Source organism: Pelobates fuscus, chromosome 6, assembly GCF_036172605.1.
Source record: "Pelobates fuscus isolate aPelFus1 chromosome 6, aPelFus1.pri, whole genome shotgun sequence".
Classification (NCBI taxonomy): Eukaryota; Metazoa; Chordata; class Amphibia; order Anura; family Pelobatidae; genus Pelobates; species Pelobates fuscus.
The window spans coordinates 92,059,400-92,073,445 of record NC_086322.1 but is presented as its reverse complement, the minus strand read 5'-3'; the positions used below and the strand labels follow the sequence as shown (position 1 = coordinate 92,073,445).

The 14,046-nt window shown below is 43.4% G+C and overlaps 1 protein-coding gene across 6 annotated transcripts in view; it reads right to left on the bottom strand.

Moving 5' to 3' along the window:
- EXOC1 (exocyst complex component 1) overlaps positions 1-13,698 on the bottom strand; it is a 52,114-nt gene extending 38,416 nt beyond the window's left edge. For all 6 annotated transcript variants that reach the window (XM_063458025.1, XM_063458027.1, XM_063458028.1 and 3 more), the window contains exons 1-3: positions 13,581-13,698; positions 2,422-2,580; positions 182-312 (exon numbers count right to left, since the gene is read on the bottom strand). In XM_063458025.1, the coding sequence (XP_063314095.1) occupies positions 182-312; positions 2,422-2,545 (255 nt within the window). In that variant the 5' untranslated portion in view covers positions 2,546-2,580; positions 13,581-13,698. The remainder of the gene's footprint in view (positions 1-181; positions 313-2,421; positions 2,581-13,580) is intronic.
- Positions 13,699-14,046: the final 348 nt, after the last annotated feature.

The following is a 14,046-nucleotide window of genomic DNA, read 5'->3' as shown; positions in this document are numbered from 1 at the left end:
ATGACACATCCACTTTAAAGAAATGAAAATGAAAAATGTCCATACATTTTCAATTTTAAAAGCTACACAGTTTCCCGTGAGGCTTGCCCTATATGTGCTTTATATATACTATCATACCACATAGTAATACATTAAGTTTCATTTACCCTAAAAAAAAAAAATAATTTAACATGAACCTTACTTTGACAGCATCTTTTGCATCCACTACAGCAAGGTCTTTAAGCAACCAGACAGTCTGTGTTTTATAGAAATCTCCTTTGTCAGCTTTTTTCACTTTCACCACGTTCACACGCACAGGACGTTCTGTTGTTACTGTAAAGAGAGAACATGTGTGTTATAATAACCTGATAAAAATCCGATGCAAAAAAAAGTTAATTGGGAACATCGCAATGGGACGTGAGAATCCATACCCAAACAAATGATGTTATTTTTTTTACAGTGTCTAATGGCACGAAACGTGGATCAAGATCACAAATACACAACTTAGCAAAATGTTTTCATTGAGAAAATAAAATAACCCAAGGGGAAATCACATCTTCAAAAATGTAATTTAGATGCCTTAAAGCAAGCATGTCGAACTCGCAGGCAACAATGGACATCTTTGCGGCCTGGCAAGCCGCGAGTACATACTTAGTGTTATAGCAGAATAGGCACCTGCTTTACCCACATTGCAGGTGCCTACTCTGCTAAAACTTACCCGGCCGGGGAGGAGGGCCAGCGAGGGAGCTCAGTGTTTCTGCGACCTCGCACGCGCCGTCTGTAGTGAAGCCGGGCACCGGAATATAACGTCATATTCCAGCACCCGGCATCACTAAACTGCGCGCGAGGGAGCAGTAAGGAGCAGATAGAAGATCCCCACTGGAGCCCATGGAGAGGCCCTACATCAGCTCCCAAAGGTAGGGAGCAATAAAGAAAATGATGTGTGTGAAAGAATGTGTAAATATGTGTGTCTGTCTGAGAGTGTGTGTGTGTTTGTCAGTCTGTGTGTGTCGGTCAGTGAGTGTCCTATCTGTGTGTGTGTCAGTGAGTGTGTGTCTGTCAGTGAATGCGTGTCAGTGTCTGTCTGTCAGCGTCTGTCAGTGAGTATGTGTGTGTGTCAGTGTGTCTGTCTGTGAGTGTGTGTGTATGTCAGTGTCTGTGTGTGTGTGTGTGTTGGTCAGTGTTACTCCACTGTCCAGTTGCAGGGTGCAGGGTGCACCTTTTTTTTTTTTTAAATAAACTTAAACCTTGTTTATGTGGCCTGTGCTAGACTGAGTTTGACACGTTTGCCTTAAAGAGATACTATAGTCATCAACACAGCTTTAGTTAAATGAAGCAGTTTGGGTGTATAGTTCATGCCCCTACAGTCTCACTGCTCAATTATCTGCCATTTAGGAGTGAAATCACTTGATCACTTGTTTGTGTTTCTGCAGCCCTAGCCACACCTCCCCTGTTTTCAACATGTTAAATGTTTGCAATCAGATCTTTCAAACTTTCTTTAGAAATTTGTATCTCCTGCTCTTTAAATTGAACTTGCACACAGGAGGCTTCTGCACTGTCTAGAAAGCCGTTAACAGAGTAGGGACTGTTTTGGTGCACTCAAGGAAAAAAAATCATGAAGCAAATTACTCCTGATTTTTTCCATAATATTTTTGCCCAGAAATTATAGCGTAAAATAACAGAAATACCAATTTTAGTTTTCAAATTTCTAGTTTTCATTAATTTATTTACTGGGTCCATGTTAGTTTATGGACAAAATAGCCATGACTAAAAGTCCAGCTGTGAGCCAAGGCTAATTGGCCAAAATCAGGAGCCAACCTCACTAAATATCTTGTGGTTTAAGAGAAGCAAACCATGCAGCAACATGCCAACATGTAGTGTAAGGATTCCACAGAACAATACACTTCATTATAGCAGCAAAGTGAAAACCAACACCATATTAATACCCATTATTTTGAAACAAGATGTTCAATTTGCAGGCGTCTACTTACATTTAAATAAACAGTACATACAAATCTTATTCCTAATGCTATAGTGTCCAAATGCCAGACTAATTTTAGGTTCACCAACTCCCGCTTTCACTTACCTTTTCTCCAGCGTTGAGACTTCCTTGGCGCTGTCGCCCACACCTTCTCCTGTGATGTCACCACCCTGCTCTTTCCCAATGGTCAGCGAGCGTCATGCATATCTAAATATTTATCATAGGAAAGCATTGAATCCAACGCTTTCCCCTGCGCTGCAATGCCACGTGACCAAGTTTTACTCAGTCGTTGTAGACAAAGTGCTTCTAGTGGCTGCCTGAAACAGGTGTGTTTAACCCTGCAGTGTAAACATTACAATTTCTACAAAACTGCAATGTTTTACAATGCAGGGTGAAAAATACAATTTCATTGAGATGAGCTGGTCTGGGTACCTTTACGGTCCTTTAATATTGTGACTTACCAGTGGCACATAAAAAGCAGTTTTTCTTCTTCTTTCCAGCCTTGCACACGTTCACAATGCTTAACAGCCGTTCATCATTTGGGGTAAAGATATCCCTTTGCAGGGCATGTTTGATGGCAGTCATCTTTTGAGCTCTACTTCCACACCATCAGCTGCTGTCTACAAAACATAGAGGATGCAAAACTCTTTGTAAGACTGTGATGCTGATCAGTTATGTTTACTCTAAGTGCTAAAGTCTCTGAAGATCTTAATAACGCAAGGGAATCTGTGCAATTTATACATAAATATGCACGCATCTGATTTCACCCACAATCCTTCAAGAGTGATCTTACAATATCTAAAACATGAACATGCACTAGTCAACCAAAAGATGGGAGAGAAAGGTTAGGATACTGCAATACCTATGAATTGTAAAAAACACGTATATGTCTCAGCAAGGAGGGTAAACAAAAGTGGGAGGTATCAGATAAGCATAAATAACCGTGATAGGAGACAGGTATATTGGGATGGGGTTGTGGTGAAAGGAGATGGAGCCGAATTCTGATGCCAGTGGGATTCCTATACTTTCTCTTCTTGTAAAATTACCGCAATTCATTCTGTTTTTTTTTTGCTGAACCTTTTATTTTTTATACCCTGGAATGTTACTTACTTTAACATGTATCCAACAATTGATTTCGATTATTGCCATTTATATAGCGCCAACAGATTCCGTAGCGCTTTACAATATAATAAGGAGATTTAACTATAAATAGGACAATTACAAGAAATCTTACAGGAACAATAGGTTGAAAAGGACCCTGTTTAAAACGAGCTTACATTATATACCGTACTTGAATCTGAATGTGTGGGTACTCTGCCAACTAATCATATGTCATACATGTAAAATGTTAAACTGTAAATCCTTTATCTCTATTCTGTATATTTATTTAAAACATATTTGTAAATTTAAAATAAAACACAGAGCATTTTAGGCAAAAGTGGAAAAAATCTCCACAGTTTCAGGTCTAGTAAATACCTTCTTAAAAGTCTTCTTTACACCAGTAGATACTGCAATTGACTTCAAACCAGCTATTCTGGGTTTATACACTAAACTCCAAATTGTACCAAATTAAAATCTGAATTGCAAAATTAAAGGAAGAATAGTGAAGCTGTATCTATAGCAGAGTTGAAGTTTTTTCGAGACCGTCTATTTTTCCCTCGATCATTACATTTTTTTCCCTATCACTTTTATTATATCAACTGAAAGAGTACAACCAACAGAATTTAGATTTTCACACAATCTGAAGTTTAGTGAATAACCCTGATATAAATATATATCACAGCATGGCTATTTTATCCTAAATTTTGCAATTCAGTTTTCGATTCACTGTTTAGCGAATAAACCCAAACGGTTATTCTCTGAGTCTAAAGTGTTATTTCTCAGCAATACAAAATAATGCATTTCAAGGTTTGAGCATGGAGGCAAAAAGTATGAGATGTGATAATAATGCCCAAAACATATGAAATTTGCTTTTGTTTATGCCGCACTACTATTGTTACATAATACATATATATCAACTGTCAAAGTAAAAATAAAGAATTTAACAAAAAATAAATAAAAAAAAATTCTATGCCAAAAAAGCTTCACTTACAACAGGAAGTGACTGAGATCATTTTTCAAATGTGAAAATTTTGGCCAAAAATTTGAAATTCTGCATACTTACTTTTAAAACAGTAATGAAGGCCAGGGATTGCACTTTTTAAATTTATGTTTGAGCTCCAATATTATAAAGGGACCTGCTTTGCATTATTATGCAGTGTATATTAATGATGATGATGTTATTCAGACACTGACTGTATATAAATAATGGTTTTGTTTTTCACACCCTGACTGTATACAAATGTTAATGGTCACACCCTGCCTGTATACAAATGTTAATTGACACACCCTGACTGTATATAAATGCTGGTGTTGTTATTACCCTGACCCCGACTGTATATAATTGCTGGTGTTATTATTCACACCCTGACTGTATATAAATGCTGGTGTTATTATTCACACCCTGACTGTATATAAATGCTGGTGTTATTATTCACACCCTGACTGTATATAAATGCTGGTGTTATTATTCACACCCTGTCTGTATATAAATGCTGGTGTTGTTATTACCCTGACCCTGACTGTATATAAATGCTGGTGGTGTTATTACCCTGACCCTGACTGTATATAAATGTTGGTGTTATTATTCACACCCTGACTGTATATAAATGCTGGTGTTATTATTCACACCCTGACTGTATATAAATGCTGGTGTTATTATTCACACCCTGACTGTATATAAATGCTGGTGTTATTATTCACACCCTGACTGTATATAAATGCTGGTGTTATTATTCACACCCTGACTGTATATAAATGCTGGTGTTATTATTCACACCCTGACTGTATATAAATGCTGGTGTTATTATTCACACCCTGACTGTATATAAATACTGGTGTTGTTATTACCCTGACCCCGACTGTATATAAATGCTGGTGGTGTTATTACCCTGACCCTGACTGTATATAAATGCTGGTGTTATTATTCACACCATGACTGTATATAAATGCTGGTGTTATTATTCACACCCTGATTGTATATAAATGCTGGTCTTGTTATTACCCTGACCCTGACTGTATATAAATGCTGGTGTCATTATCCAGACCCTGACTGTATATAAATGCTGGTGTTATTATTCACACCCTGACTGTATATAAATGCTGGTGTTGTTATTACCCTGACCCCGACTGTATATAAATGCTGGTGGTGTTATTACCCTGACCCTGACTGTATATAAATGCTGGTGTTATTATTCACACCATGACTGTATATAAATGCTGGTGTTATTATTCACACCCTGACTGTATATAAATGCTGGTGTTATTATTCACACCCTGACTGTATATAAATGCTGGTGTTATTATTCACACCCTGACTATATATTAACGCTGGTGTTGTTATTACCCTGACTGTATATAAATGCTGGTGTTATTATTCACACCCTGACTGTATATAAATGCTGGTGTTATTATTCACACCCTGACTGTATATTATTATTATTATTTAATAATTTATATAGCGCCAACAAATTCCGTAGCGCTGTACAATGGGTGGACTAACAGACACATAATTGAGATCAGACCACTGGACGTACAGGAACAGAGGGGTTTGAGGGCCCTGCTCAATGAGCTTACATGCTAGAGGGAGTGGGGTATAGTGACACAAACGGGTTAAAGTAGGGGAATTAAATAGTTTGTTAGAGAAGGGTTTATTGAGTGCTTGGTAGGTCATTTTTGACAGTTGCAGGAAAGGAGTCATGGGGTGGGGGATGAGAAGCCTGCTGACAGTTTAATTGATACGCTTTAACGAAGGAGTGAGTTTTCAAAGATTTTTTGAAGGAGTGGAGGCTGGGTGAAAGTCTGATTGAGGAGGGAAGTGAGTTCCACAGAATAGGTGCAGCCCTAGAGAAGTCTTGAAGGCGAGCGTCAGAGGTGGGGATCCGGGCAGAGGATAGGCGTAGGTCTTGGGATGAGCGCAGGGGTCTCGACGGGACATACTTGTGTATGAGGGAGGATAGGTATGTTGGAGCAGCATTATGTAGGGATTTGTAAGCAAGTGCCAGAATTTTGAATTGGGCCCTATATCTAACTGGAAGCCAATGCAGGGACTGACAGAGCGTGGAGGCGTGGGAGGTGCGACCAGACAGGAAAATAAGCCTCGCAGCCGCGTTCATTACAGATTGCAGCGTTGCAAGCTGGGAACATGTAAGACCGGTCAGAAGGGGATTGCAGTAGTCGAGGCGAGAGAGAACAACAGCATGAACCAATATCTTAGCCGCGTCCGGCGTTAGATATGGGCGGATGCGCGCTATGTTCTTGAGTTGGAAGCGACAGGATTTGACTATCGATTGGACATGGGGAGTAAAAGAGAGGTCAGAATCGAAAAGAACCCCTAGGCAGCGAGCCTGCGAGGTAGAGGTGATAGTAGCGCCGTTGACTTGGATGGAGACAACAGGAGTAGCAGCACTTGAGGGAGGAAAAACTAGAAGTTCTGTTTTGGACAGGTTGAGTTTAAGGAAGTGAGCAGCCATCCAGTTGGAAATAGCAGAGAGGCAGTCAGAAACACGAGTCAAGGTGGGCGGAGAGAGATCAGGGGAGGACAGGGAGATTTGCGTGTCATCTGCATATAAATGATATTGGAAACCGAAGGAGCTGATGAGTTTACCAAGGGAGGCAGTATAGATAGAGAACAGTAGGGGGCCGAGGACAGATCCTTGGGGGACGCCGACAGAGAGGGGTTGGGGAGAAGAGGCAGAACCAGAGAAAGAAACACTGAAAGAGCGCTGGGAGAGGTAGTGTAACGAGTATATACCCCTACACGCAGGATCCAGCAAAACAGAAGACAGCACAGAGGAGAGATACGTCTACCGGACCTTAGAGTGGCCGGACTCGACGTAAAGGAGAAGTACAGAGTCAGGAGCGATCCGAGGTCAAGGGCACAAAGAGACAGCGTAAACGAGAACTAGCCGGGGTCTGGTACACAGGAATCAGCAAGCCGGCAAACAGTACAGACGAGGATAAAGCGAAAACGAAGTCAGAAACAAAGCCAAGGTCAAGTACGGAGAAACACAACTGAATACAACAAGCACTAAAGGGAACTGTAGCAGAAACCTCGATAGGGCAAGGAACTAAGGGAAAAGGGTAAGTATAAGTAGCCTTCAAACTAACGTGATTGGCTCCTGTCACTTCCACTCCCCCAACAGGTAAGTGTATGGGGTGATTGGCGTGACAGGAGCCAATGGGAGCCTTTTTGCAATTTAGGCTCCCACTGTCTCTTTAAGAGCGCGCCCGAGATTCGCGGCGCGCTCTTAGCTGCAGGCGGGACACGTGACCGCTTCTCGCGGTCACTGCCCGCCTTCCTGTTTGAGCAGTCGGATGAGCCGCGCGCGGCTCGTGCAGCCGCAGGACCGCGCGCGGCTTGAAGAGAGGACCGCGGCCGGCCCCCGGATAAGGTAAGTACCGCTACAGTACCCCCCCCTGAGGACACGCCCTCCGGGCGGGCAGGACCAGGTCTGGCAGGAAAACGCGAATGGAAAGAACGTACAAGGCGGGGAGCATGAACAGCATCCGCAGAAATCCAACTGCGCTCCTCAGGCCCATAGCCCTTCCAATGTACCAAGTACTGAAGCCGACCCCTGAGGAAACGAGAGTCAATAACAGCAGACACTTCGAACTCCTCATGACCCTCCACAGAGACAGGAGGGGGAGGGGGTGTACTCCGGGTATAGCGGTTGCGTACGTAAGGCTTCAACAAAGAGGTGTGAAATACATTGGGTATACGCAGATTCTTAGGCAGACCCAAGGCATAAGAAACGGGATTAACCTTATGTATAATGCGATAAGGACCAATGAAGCGGGGAGCCAATTTCATAGAAGGCACCCGGAGGCGAATATTCCGTGTGGAAAGCAAAACCCTGTCCCCCACAACATAGGAAGGAGCCGCTCTGCGATGCTTGTCAGCCTGAGCCTTCTGGCGGGCAGCAGAGTCCACCAAAGAACGCTGAACCTGCTCCCAAGTATTACGCAAACCAGCCAAATGCTCATCCAGAACTGGCATGCCCTGTGAGGAGAATGCAGCCGGAAGAACAACGGGATGCTGGCCATAGACAACGTAAAAAGGGCTTTTGCCGGAAGAATCATGAGTGGCGTTATTCCGAGCAAATTCAGCCCAAGGAAGCAGGTCAGACCAATTGTCCTGATGGTGAGACACAAAACAACGGAGGTACTGCTCCAGAGACTGGTTGGCACGTTCAGCAGCTCCATTAGACTGGGGATGGTAAGCGGAAGAAAATGAAAGGGAAATACCCATCTCCGAACAAAAAGCTTTCCAGAACCTGGAAATAAATTGGCTACCCCTATCGGATACAATAGATAAGGGAATACCATGTAATCGAAACACTTCTTTAGCGAAGATAAGAGCCAGTTCCTTGGAAGTGGGCAACTTGCGAAGAGACACAAAGTGAGCCATTTTGGAAAACCGATCTACTATCATTAGGATGACTGTGTTACCATTCGAAGGGGGTAATTCAACAATAAAATCCATTGATAGATTAGACCAAGGTCTCTCGGGAACGGGTAACGGATGCAACAGCCCACAAGGAACTCTACGAGAGGTTTTCATACATGCACAAGTAGAACAAGCACTTATATAGTCAGTAACATCCTTACGTAAGGTATCCCACCAGAAATACCGAGAAACGGCTGACACTGTTTTGGAAATACCAGGATGTCCAGCAGTCTTAGTATCGTGATACAGTGACAGAATATCCCGTCTCTCGGGAACGTCAACGAACAATTTATCATTAGGCCTCTCGCCAGGTGCCATGCTCTGTTTCGCTTGAATGGCCTGCAAGAGGGACGAGGAAATAGACAATATAGTAGTTGCTATTATCCTGTCTGGGGGAATGACAGGAGTGACATCAATCTCCTGTTTGTCAATAGTCTCGAATTGTCTGGACAGAGCGTCCGCTTTAGTGTTCCGGTCGCCTGGCCTATAGGTTATTATATAATTAAAGTGAGACAAGAACAGTGACCACCTAGCCTGCCTGGAAGACAATCTTTTAGCTTCGCTAAGGTAGGACAGGTTCTTATGATCCGTAAATATGAGGATGGGATCCTTAGTGCCTTCTAACAAATGTCTCCATTCTTTGAGTGCTAAAATGATAGCAAGGAGTTCGCGATTACCCACATCATAATTCCTTTCTGCTTTGGACATTTGTTTAGAAAAGAAGCCACAAGGATGCAATGGCTTGTCAGGAGACTCTCTTTGGGATAAGACAGCACCTACCCCTATATCGGAAGCATCAACCTCAAGTATATATGGCAATGAGGGGACAGGATGCTGTAAAATAGGGGCAGAGGCGAACGTAGTCTTAAGAAAGTCAAAAGCCTGAAGTGCCTCAGTAGACCAGACACGTGTATTGCCATCCTTTTTAGTCATACGAGTAATAGGCGCTACTATAGACGAAAAACCTTTGATAAAACGTCTATAATAATTAGAGAAACCCAGAAAACGCTAGATGGCTTTCAGACCTTGCGGCAGAGGCCATTCTATGACCGCAGCGAGCTTCTGGGGATCCATCCGAAAACCCTCAGCGGAAATCAAATACCCTAAAAACTGGACCTCGGATTGGTCGAATAGACATTTTTCTAATTTGCAATAAAGACCATTAGCAAGAAGGGTCTTCAGAACTGTCGTAACATGTCTGTGATGAGTGTGAATGTCTGTAGAATATATTAAAATGTCATCCAAGTACACAATAACAAATGAGTGAATAAAGTCCCTTAAGACATCATTAATAAATTCTTGGAACACTGCTGGGGCATTGCAAAGCCCAAATGGCATGACGGTATACTCATAATGACCTGACCGAGTGTTAAAGGCTGTCTTCCATTCGTGGTCCTTTTTTATACGTATCAAATTGTATGCTCCTCTAAGATCTAATTTGGTGAATACCGTAGCATGTTTGAGCCTGTCAAACAATTCTGTTATTAACGGTATAGGGTAAGCATTTTTGATGGTGATTTTATTAAGACCTCTATAATCAATGCAAGGTCTTAAATCACCTTCTTTCTTCGATACAAAGAAGAACCCCGCTCCAGCCGGAGAAGAGGATCTCCTAATAAATCCCTTTTCTAATGATTCTTTAATGTACTCCTCCATGACACGGTTTTCTTGAACCGATAGGGGGTACACCCTGCCCTTGGGAGGTATAGTACCAGGCAACAAATCAATAGCACAATCGTAGGGTCTGTGAGGCGGTAATTTGTCAGCCTCTCTTTTATCAAAGACAGTCTTTAAAGTTAAATACTGAGAGGGTATAGCCGTAGATAAAGGAGGAACAGTAGGAACGTTAATAGAATTCACAGGCGTGACTTCAATAGTACATGACTCATGGCAGGCTTCACTCCATGATTTTATCTGCCCTGTCTCCCAGTCAAAAATGGGATTGTGGGCACGTAACCATGGATACCCTAATACCAACTGTGAAGAGGGAGAGGTGATGACCTGGAACCGAATGGTTTCATAGTGTAGAACCCCTGTGTACATGTGTAGCGGTGCAGTCTCGTGAGTAACAACTGGAGATATCAATGGTCTACCATCTATGGCCTCAACGGCCAAGGGTATCTCCTTCTCCCTGATGGGAATATTGTTTTTCTTTACAAAACCAGAGTCTATAAAATTCTCAGCTGCCCCAGAGTCAACCAGGGCGTATATGTTTTCAACTATACAACTCTCTCCCATATGTAAAGAAACAGGGAGAAGCAGTCGGTTAGGAGGCAATGTAGGAGACTTAGAAATCACACCCAAGGCCAGTCCCCTATAAGGTCTTAGGTGCGAGAGTTTTCCGGGAGCAGAGGACACTCCTTTACCATATGTTCTCTCCTACCACAATATAGGCAGAGTCCCTCTCTTCTCCTATGTAATTTTTCATTATCAGAGAGTTTGGCAACCCCTAATTGCATTGGCTCCTCTTCAGATACTTTTACACTCTCCGGTGGATTAACTCTGGGGTGAATAGGCGTAACAAAACGTCTATTCCTGTTCTTGGTATAGAGCCTGTCCCGAATCCTATTATCTATATCGATGAGGTAGTCAATAAGGTCCTCTAAGGCAACAGGAAGTTCCTTAGCCGCTACCTCATCCAATATAGAATCTGATAAGCCTTCCATGAAGGCAGTAGTTAACCCATTATTGGTCCAATCGACCTGTGAGGCAAGGGTACGAAACTGTATAGCGTAATCAGCCACAGACCTAGAACCCTGTTTAACCCTCATTAATGCTCTAGCGGCATTCTTAGACCTTTTCATAGTGTCAAAAGTTCTGCGAAAAGCTGTTAGGAAACTGTGAAAGTTATGCACCATAGGTCCATTAGCCTCCCAAATAGGGTTTGCCCATTCAAGTGCTTTGTCGGTAAGTTGGTGCATAAAGAACCCAACTTTGGACCTCTCTGTGGGAAATGAACGTGGATACATTTCAAAATGAAACTCTATTTGGTTAATGAACCCTCTGCATGTCTTAGAATCCCCTCCATACCTAGGAGGAGGCGTTAAATGTGCTGTAGCATTAGGCATAGTCGATACTTCAGGAAGCAGGGGTGCAGGAGGGTTAGGTGCGGTTGCTGGAATGGTTCTAGCTAAGAGCGTCTGGAGAGCCTGAGCTATTTGATCCATACGGTGATCCTGCTCTACAAATCTAGCCTCATGGGTCGCCATCTGTTGAGCTAAATCTGCGGGGTCCATGGCCCTATCGTAATGTAACGAGTATATACCCCTACACGCAGGATCCAGCAAAACAGAAGACAGCACAGAGGAGAGATACGTCTACCGGACCTTAGAGTGGCCGGACTCGACGTAAAGGAGAAGTACAGAGTCAGGAGCGATCCGAGGTCAAGGGCACAAAGAGACAGCGTAAACGAGAACTAGCCGGGGTCTGGTACACAGGAATCAGCAAGCCGGCAAACAGTACAGACGAGGATAAAGCGAAAACGAAGTCAGAAACAAAGCCAAGGTCAAGTACGGAGAAACACAACTGAATACAACAAGCACTAAAGGGAACTGTAGCAGAAACCTCGATAGGGCAAGGAACTAAGGGAAAAGGGTAAGTATAAGTAGCCTTCAAACTAACGTGATTGGCTCCTGTCACTTCCACTCCCCCAACAGGTAAGTGTATGGGGTGATTGGCGTGACAGGAGCCAATGGGAGCCTTTTTGCAATTTAGGCTCCCACTGTCTCTTTAAGAGCGCGCCCGAGATTCGCGGCGCGCTCTTAGCTGCAGGCGGGACACGTGACCGCTTCTCGCGGTCACTGCCCGCCTTCCTGTTTGAGCAGTCGGATGAGCCGCGCGCGGCTCGTGCAGCCGCAGGACCGCGCGCGGCTTGAAGAGAGGACCGCGGCCGGCCCCCGGATAAGGTAAGTACCGCTACAGGTAGGAGGAGCACCAGGAGAGAGCAGTATCCCGTAGACCAAAGTTACGAAGAATGTGAAGAAGCTGTTGATGATCAACAGTGTCAAATGCGGCAGAAAGATCAAGGAGGATTAGGATAGAGTATTGGCCGCGAGATTTAGCGGCAATTAAATCGTTGGATACTTTGGTCACAGCAGTTTCGACAGAGTGACCAGCGCGGAATCCAGACTGAAGGGGGTCAAGCAGAGAGTTGGATTCGAGAAAGTCTGTCAATCTGGCGTACACAACTCTCTCGAGGATCTTGGAGGCAAATGGGAGTAGCGAGATAGGGCGGTAGTTGGATGGGGAGTTGGGATCAAGGTTGGGCTTTTTCAGAATCGGGGTTACGGTTGCATGTTTGAAGGGTGAGGGAAATGTGCCAGAGGAAAGGGAGAGATTGAAAATGCTAGCGAGAGGAAGAGCAAGAGAGGGAGACAAAGTGCGGATGAGATGCGAGGGAATAGGATCGAGAGAGCAGGTGGTGGGGCGGGAGGACAGGAGCAGTGCAGAAACCTCTTGTGCTGTAGCAGGTGCAAATGTGCATAGGATGGCAGGGGGAGTGGGGTTGGGTGATATAATGATAGGGGAAGGAGAGAGATTAGAGATCTCTTTCCTGATTGTATATAAATGCTGGTGTTATTATTCACACCCTGACTGTATATAAATGCTGGTGTTATTATTCACACCCTGACTGTATATAAATGCTGGTGTTATTATTCACACCCTGACTGTATATAAATGCTGGTGTTGTTATTACCCTCACCCTGACTGTATATAAATGCTGGTGTTATTATCCACACCCTGACTGTATATAAATGCTGGTGTTATTATCCACACCCTGACTGTATATAAATGCTGGTGTTGTTATTATCCAGACCCTGACTGTATATAAATGCTGGTGTTATTATTCACACCCTGACTGTATATAAATGCTGGTGTTATTATCCAGACCCTGACTGTATATAAATGCTGGTGTTATTGTTATCCAGACCCTGACCAGCCCTGGTGTTGCTGTCCCAGGCCTGTGCTGTCATACAGTGTGTACATTGCTCACAATATGGCTGCTTCCTGCACGGTCGCTGTGCACCGCCCTCCACGAGATCCTGACCCGGAGCGAAGAATAACACAACTCACCGGATCGTTGTCACCGGGATCAGACACCGCACACACTGCTCTTCAGCCGCTCCCAAACATCGGGAAGGAACGGATGCAAATGGAGAACTACAACTCCCAGCGAGCCCTTGCGGGAGGAAGAAATATATTCAAATCTGTGAAACTTTATTAAACTTACAGTGGCTGTATGTGCAAAGCTCCAAAACTAAGCAGAGTGTAGGAGTGTAATAGACATGGTTTGCAGGGAGCTTGGGTACAAACATAAGGAATTTAGGAGATGAAATCAAGAATCAAATCACAAGAATAAGAAATAAAGCAATGTTTTGACTCTTATATTGTGCTTTATAGTGTGTTGTAATTTTTTTAACATGCATTTTAAACAGGAGGTGTACATTTGAATGTATTGTTTATCTCAGAAGCTGCCATAGAGGGTAGCTTGGATGCATTTGCTTACTGCACATGCGCAATAGGTCCCCTCTACAAATAT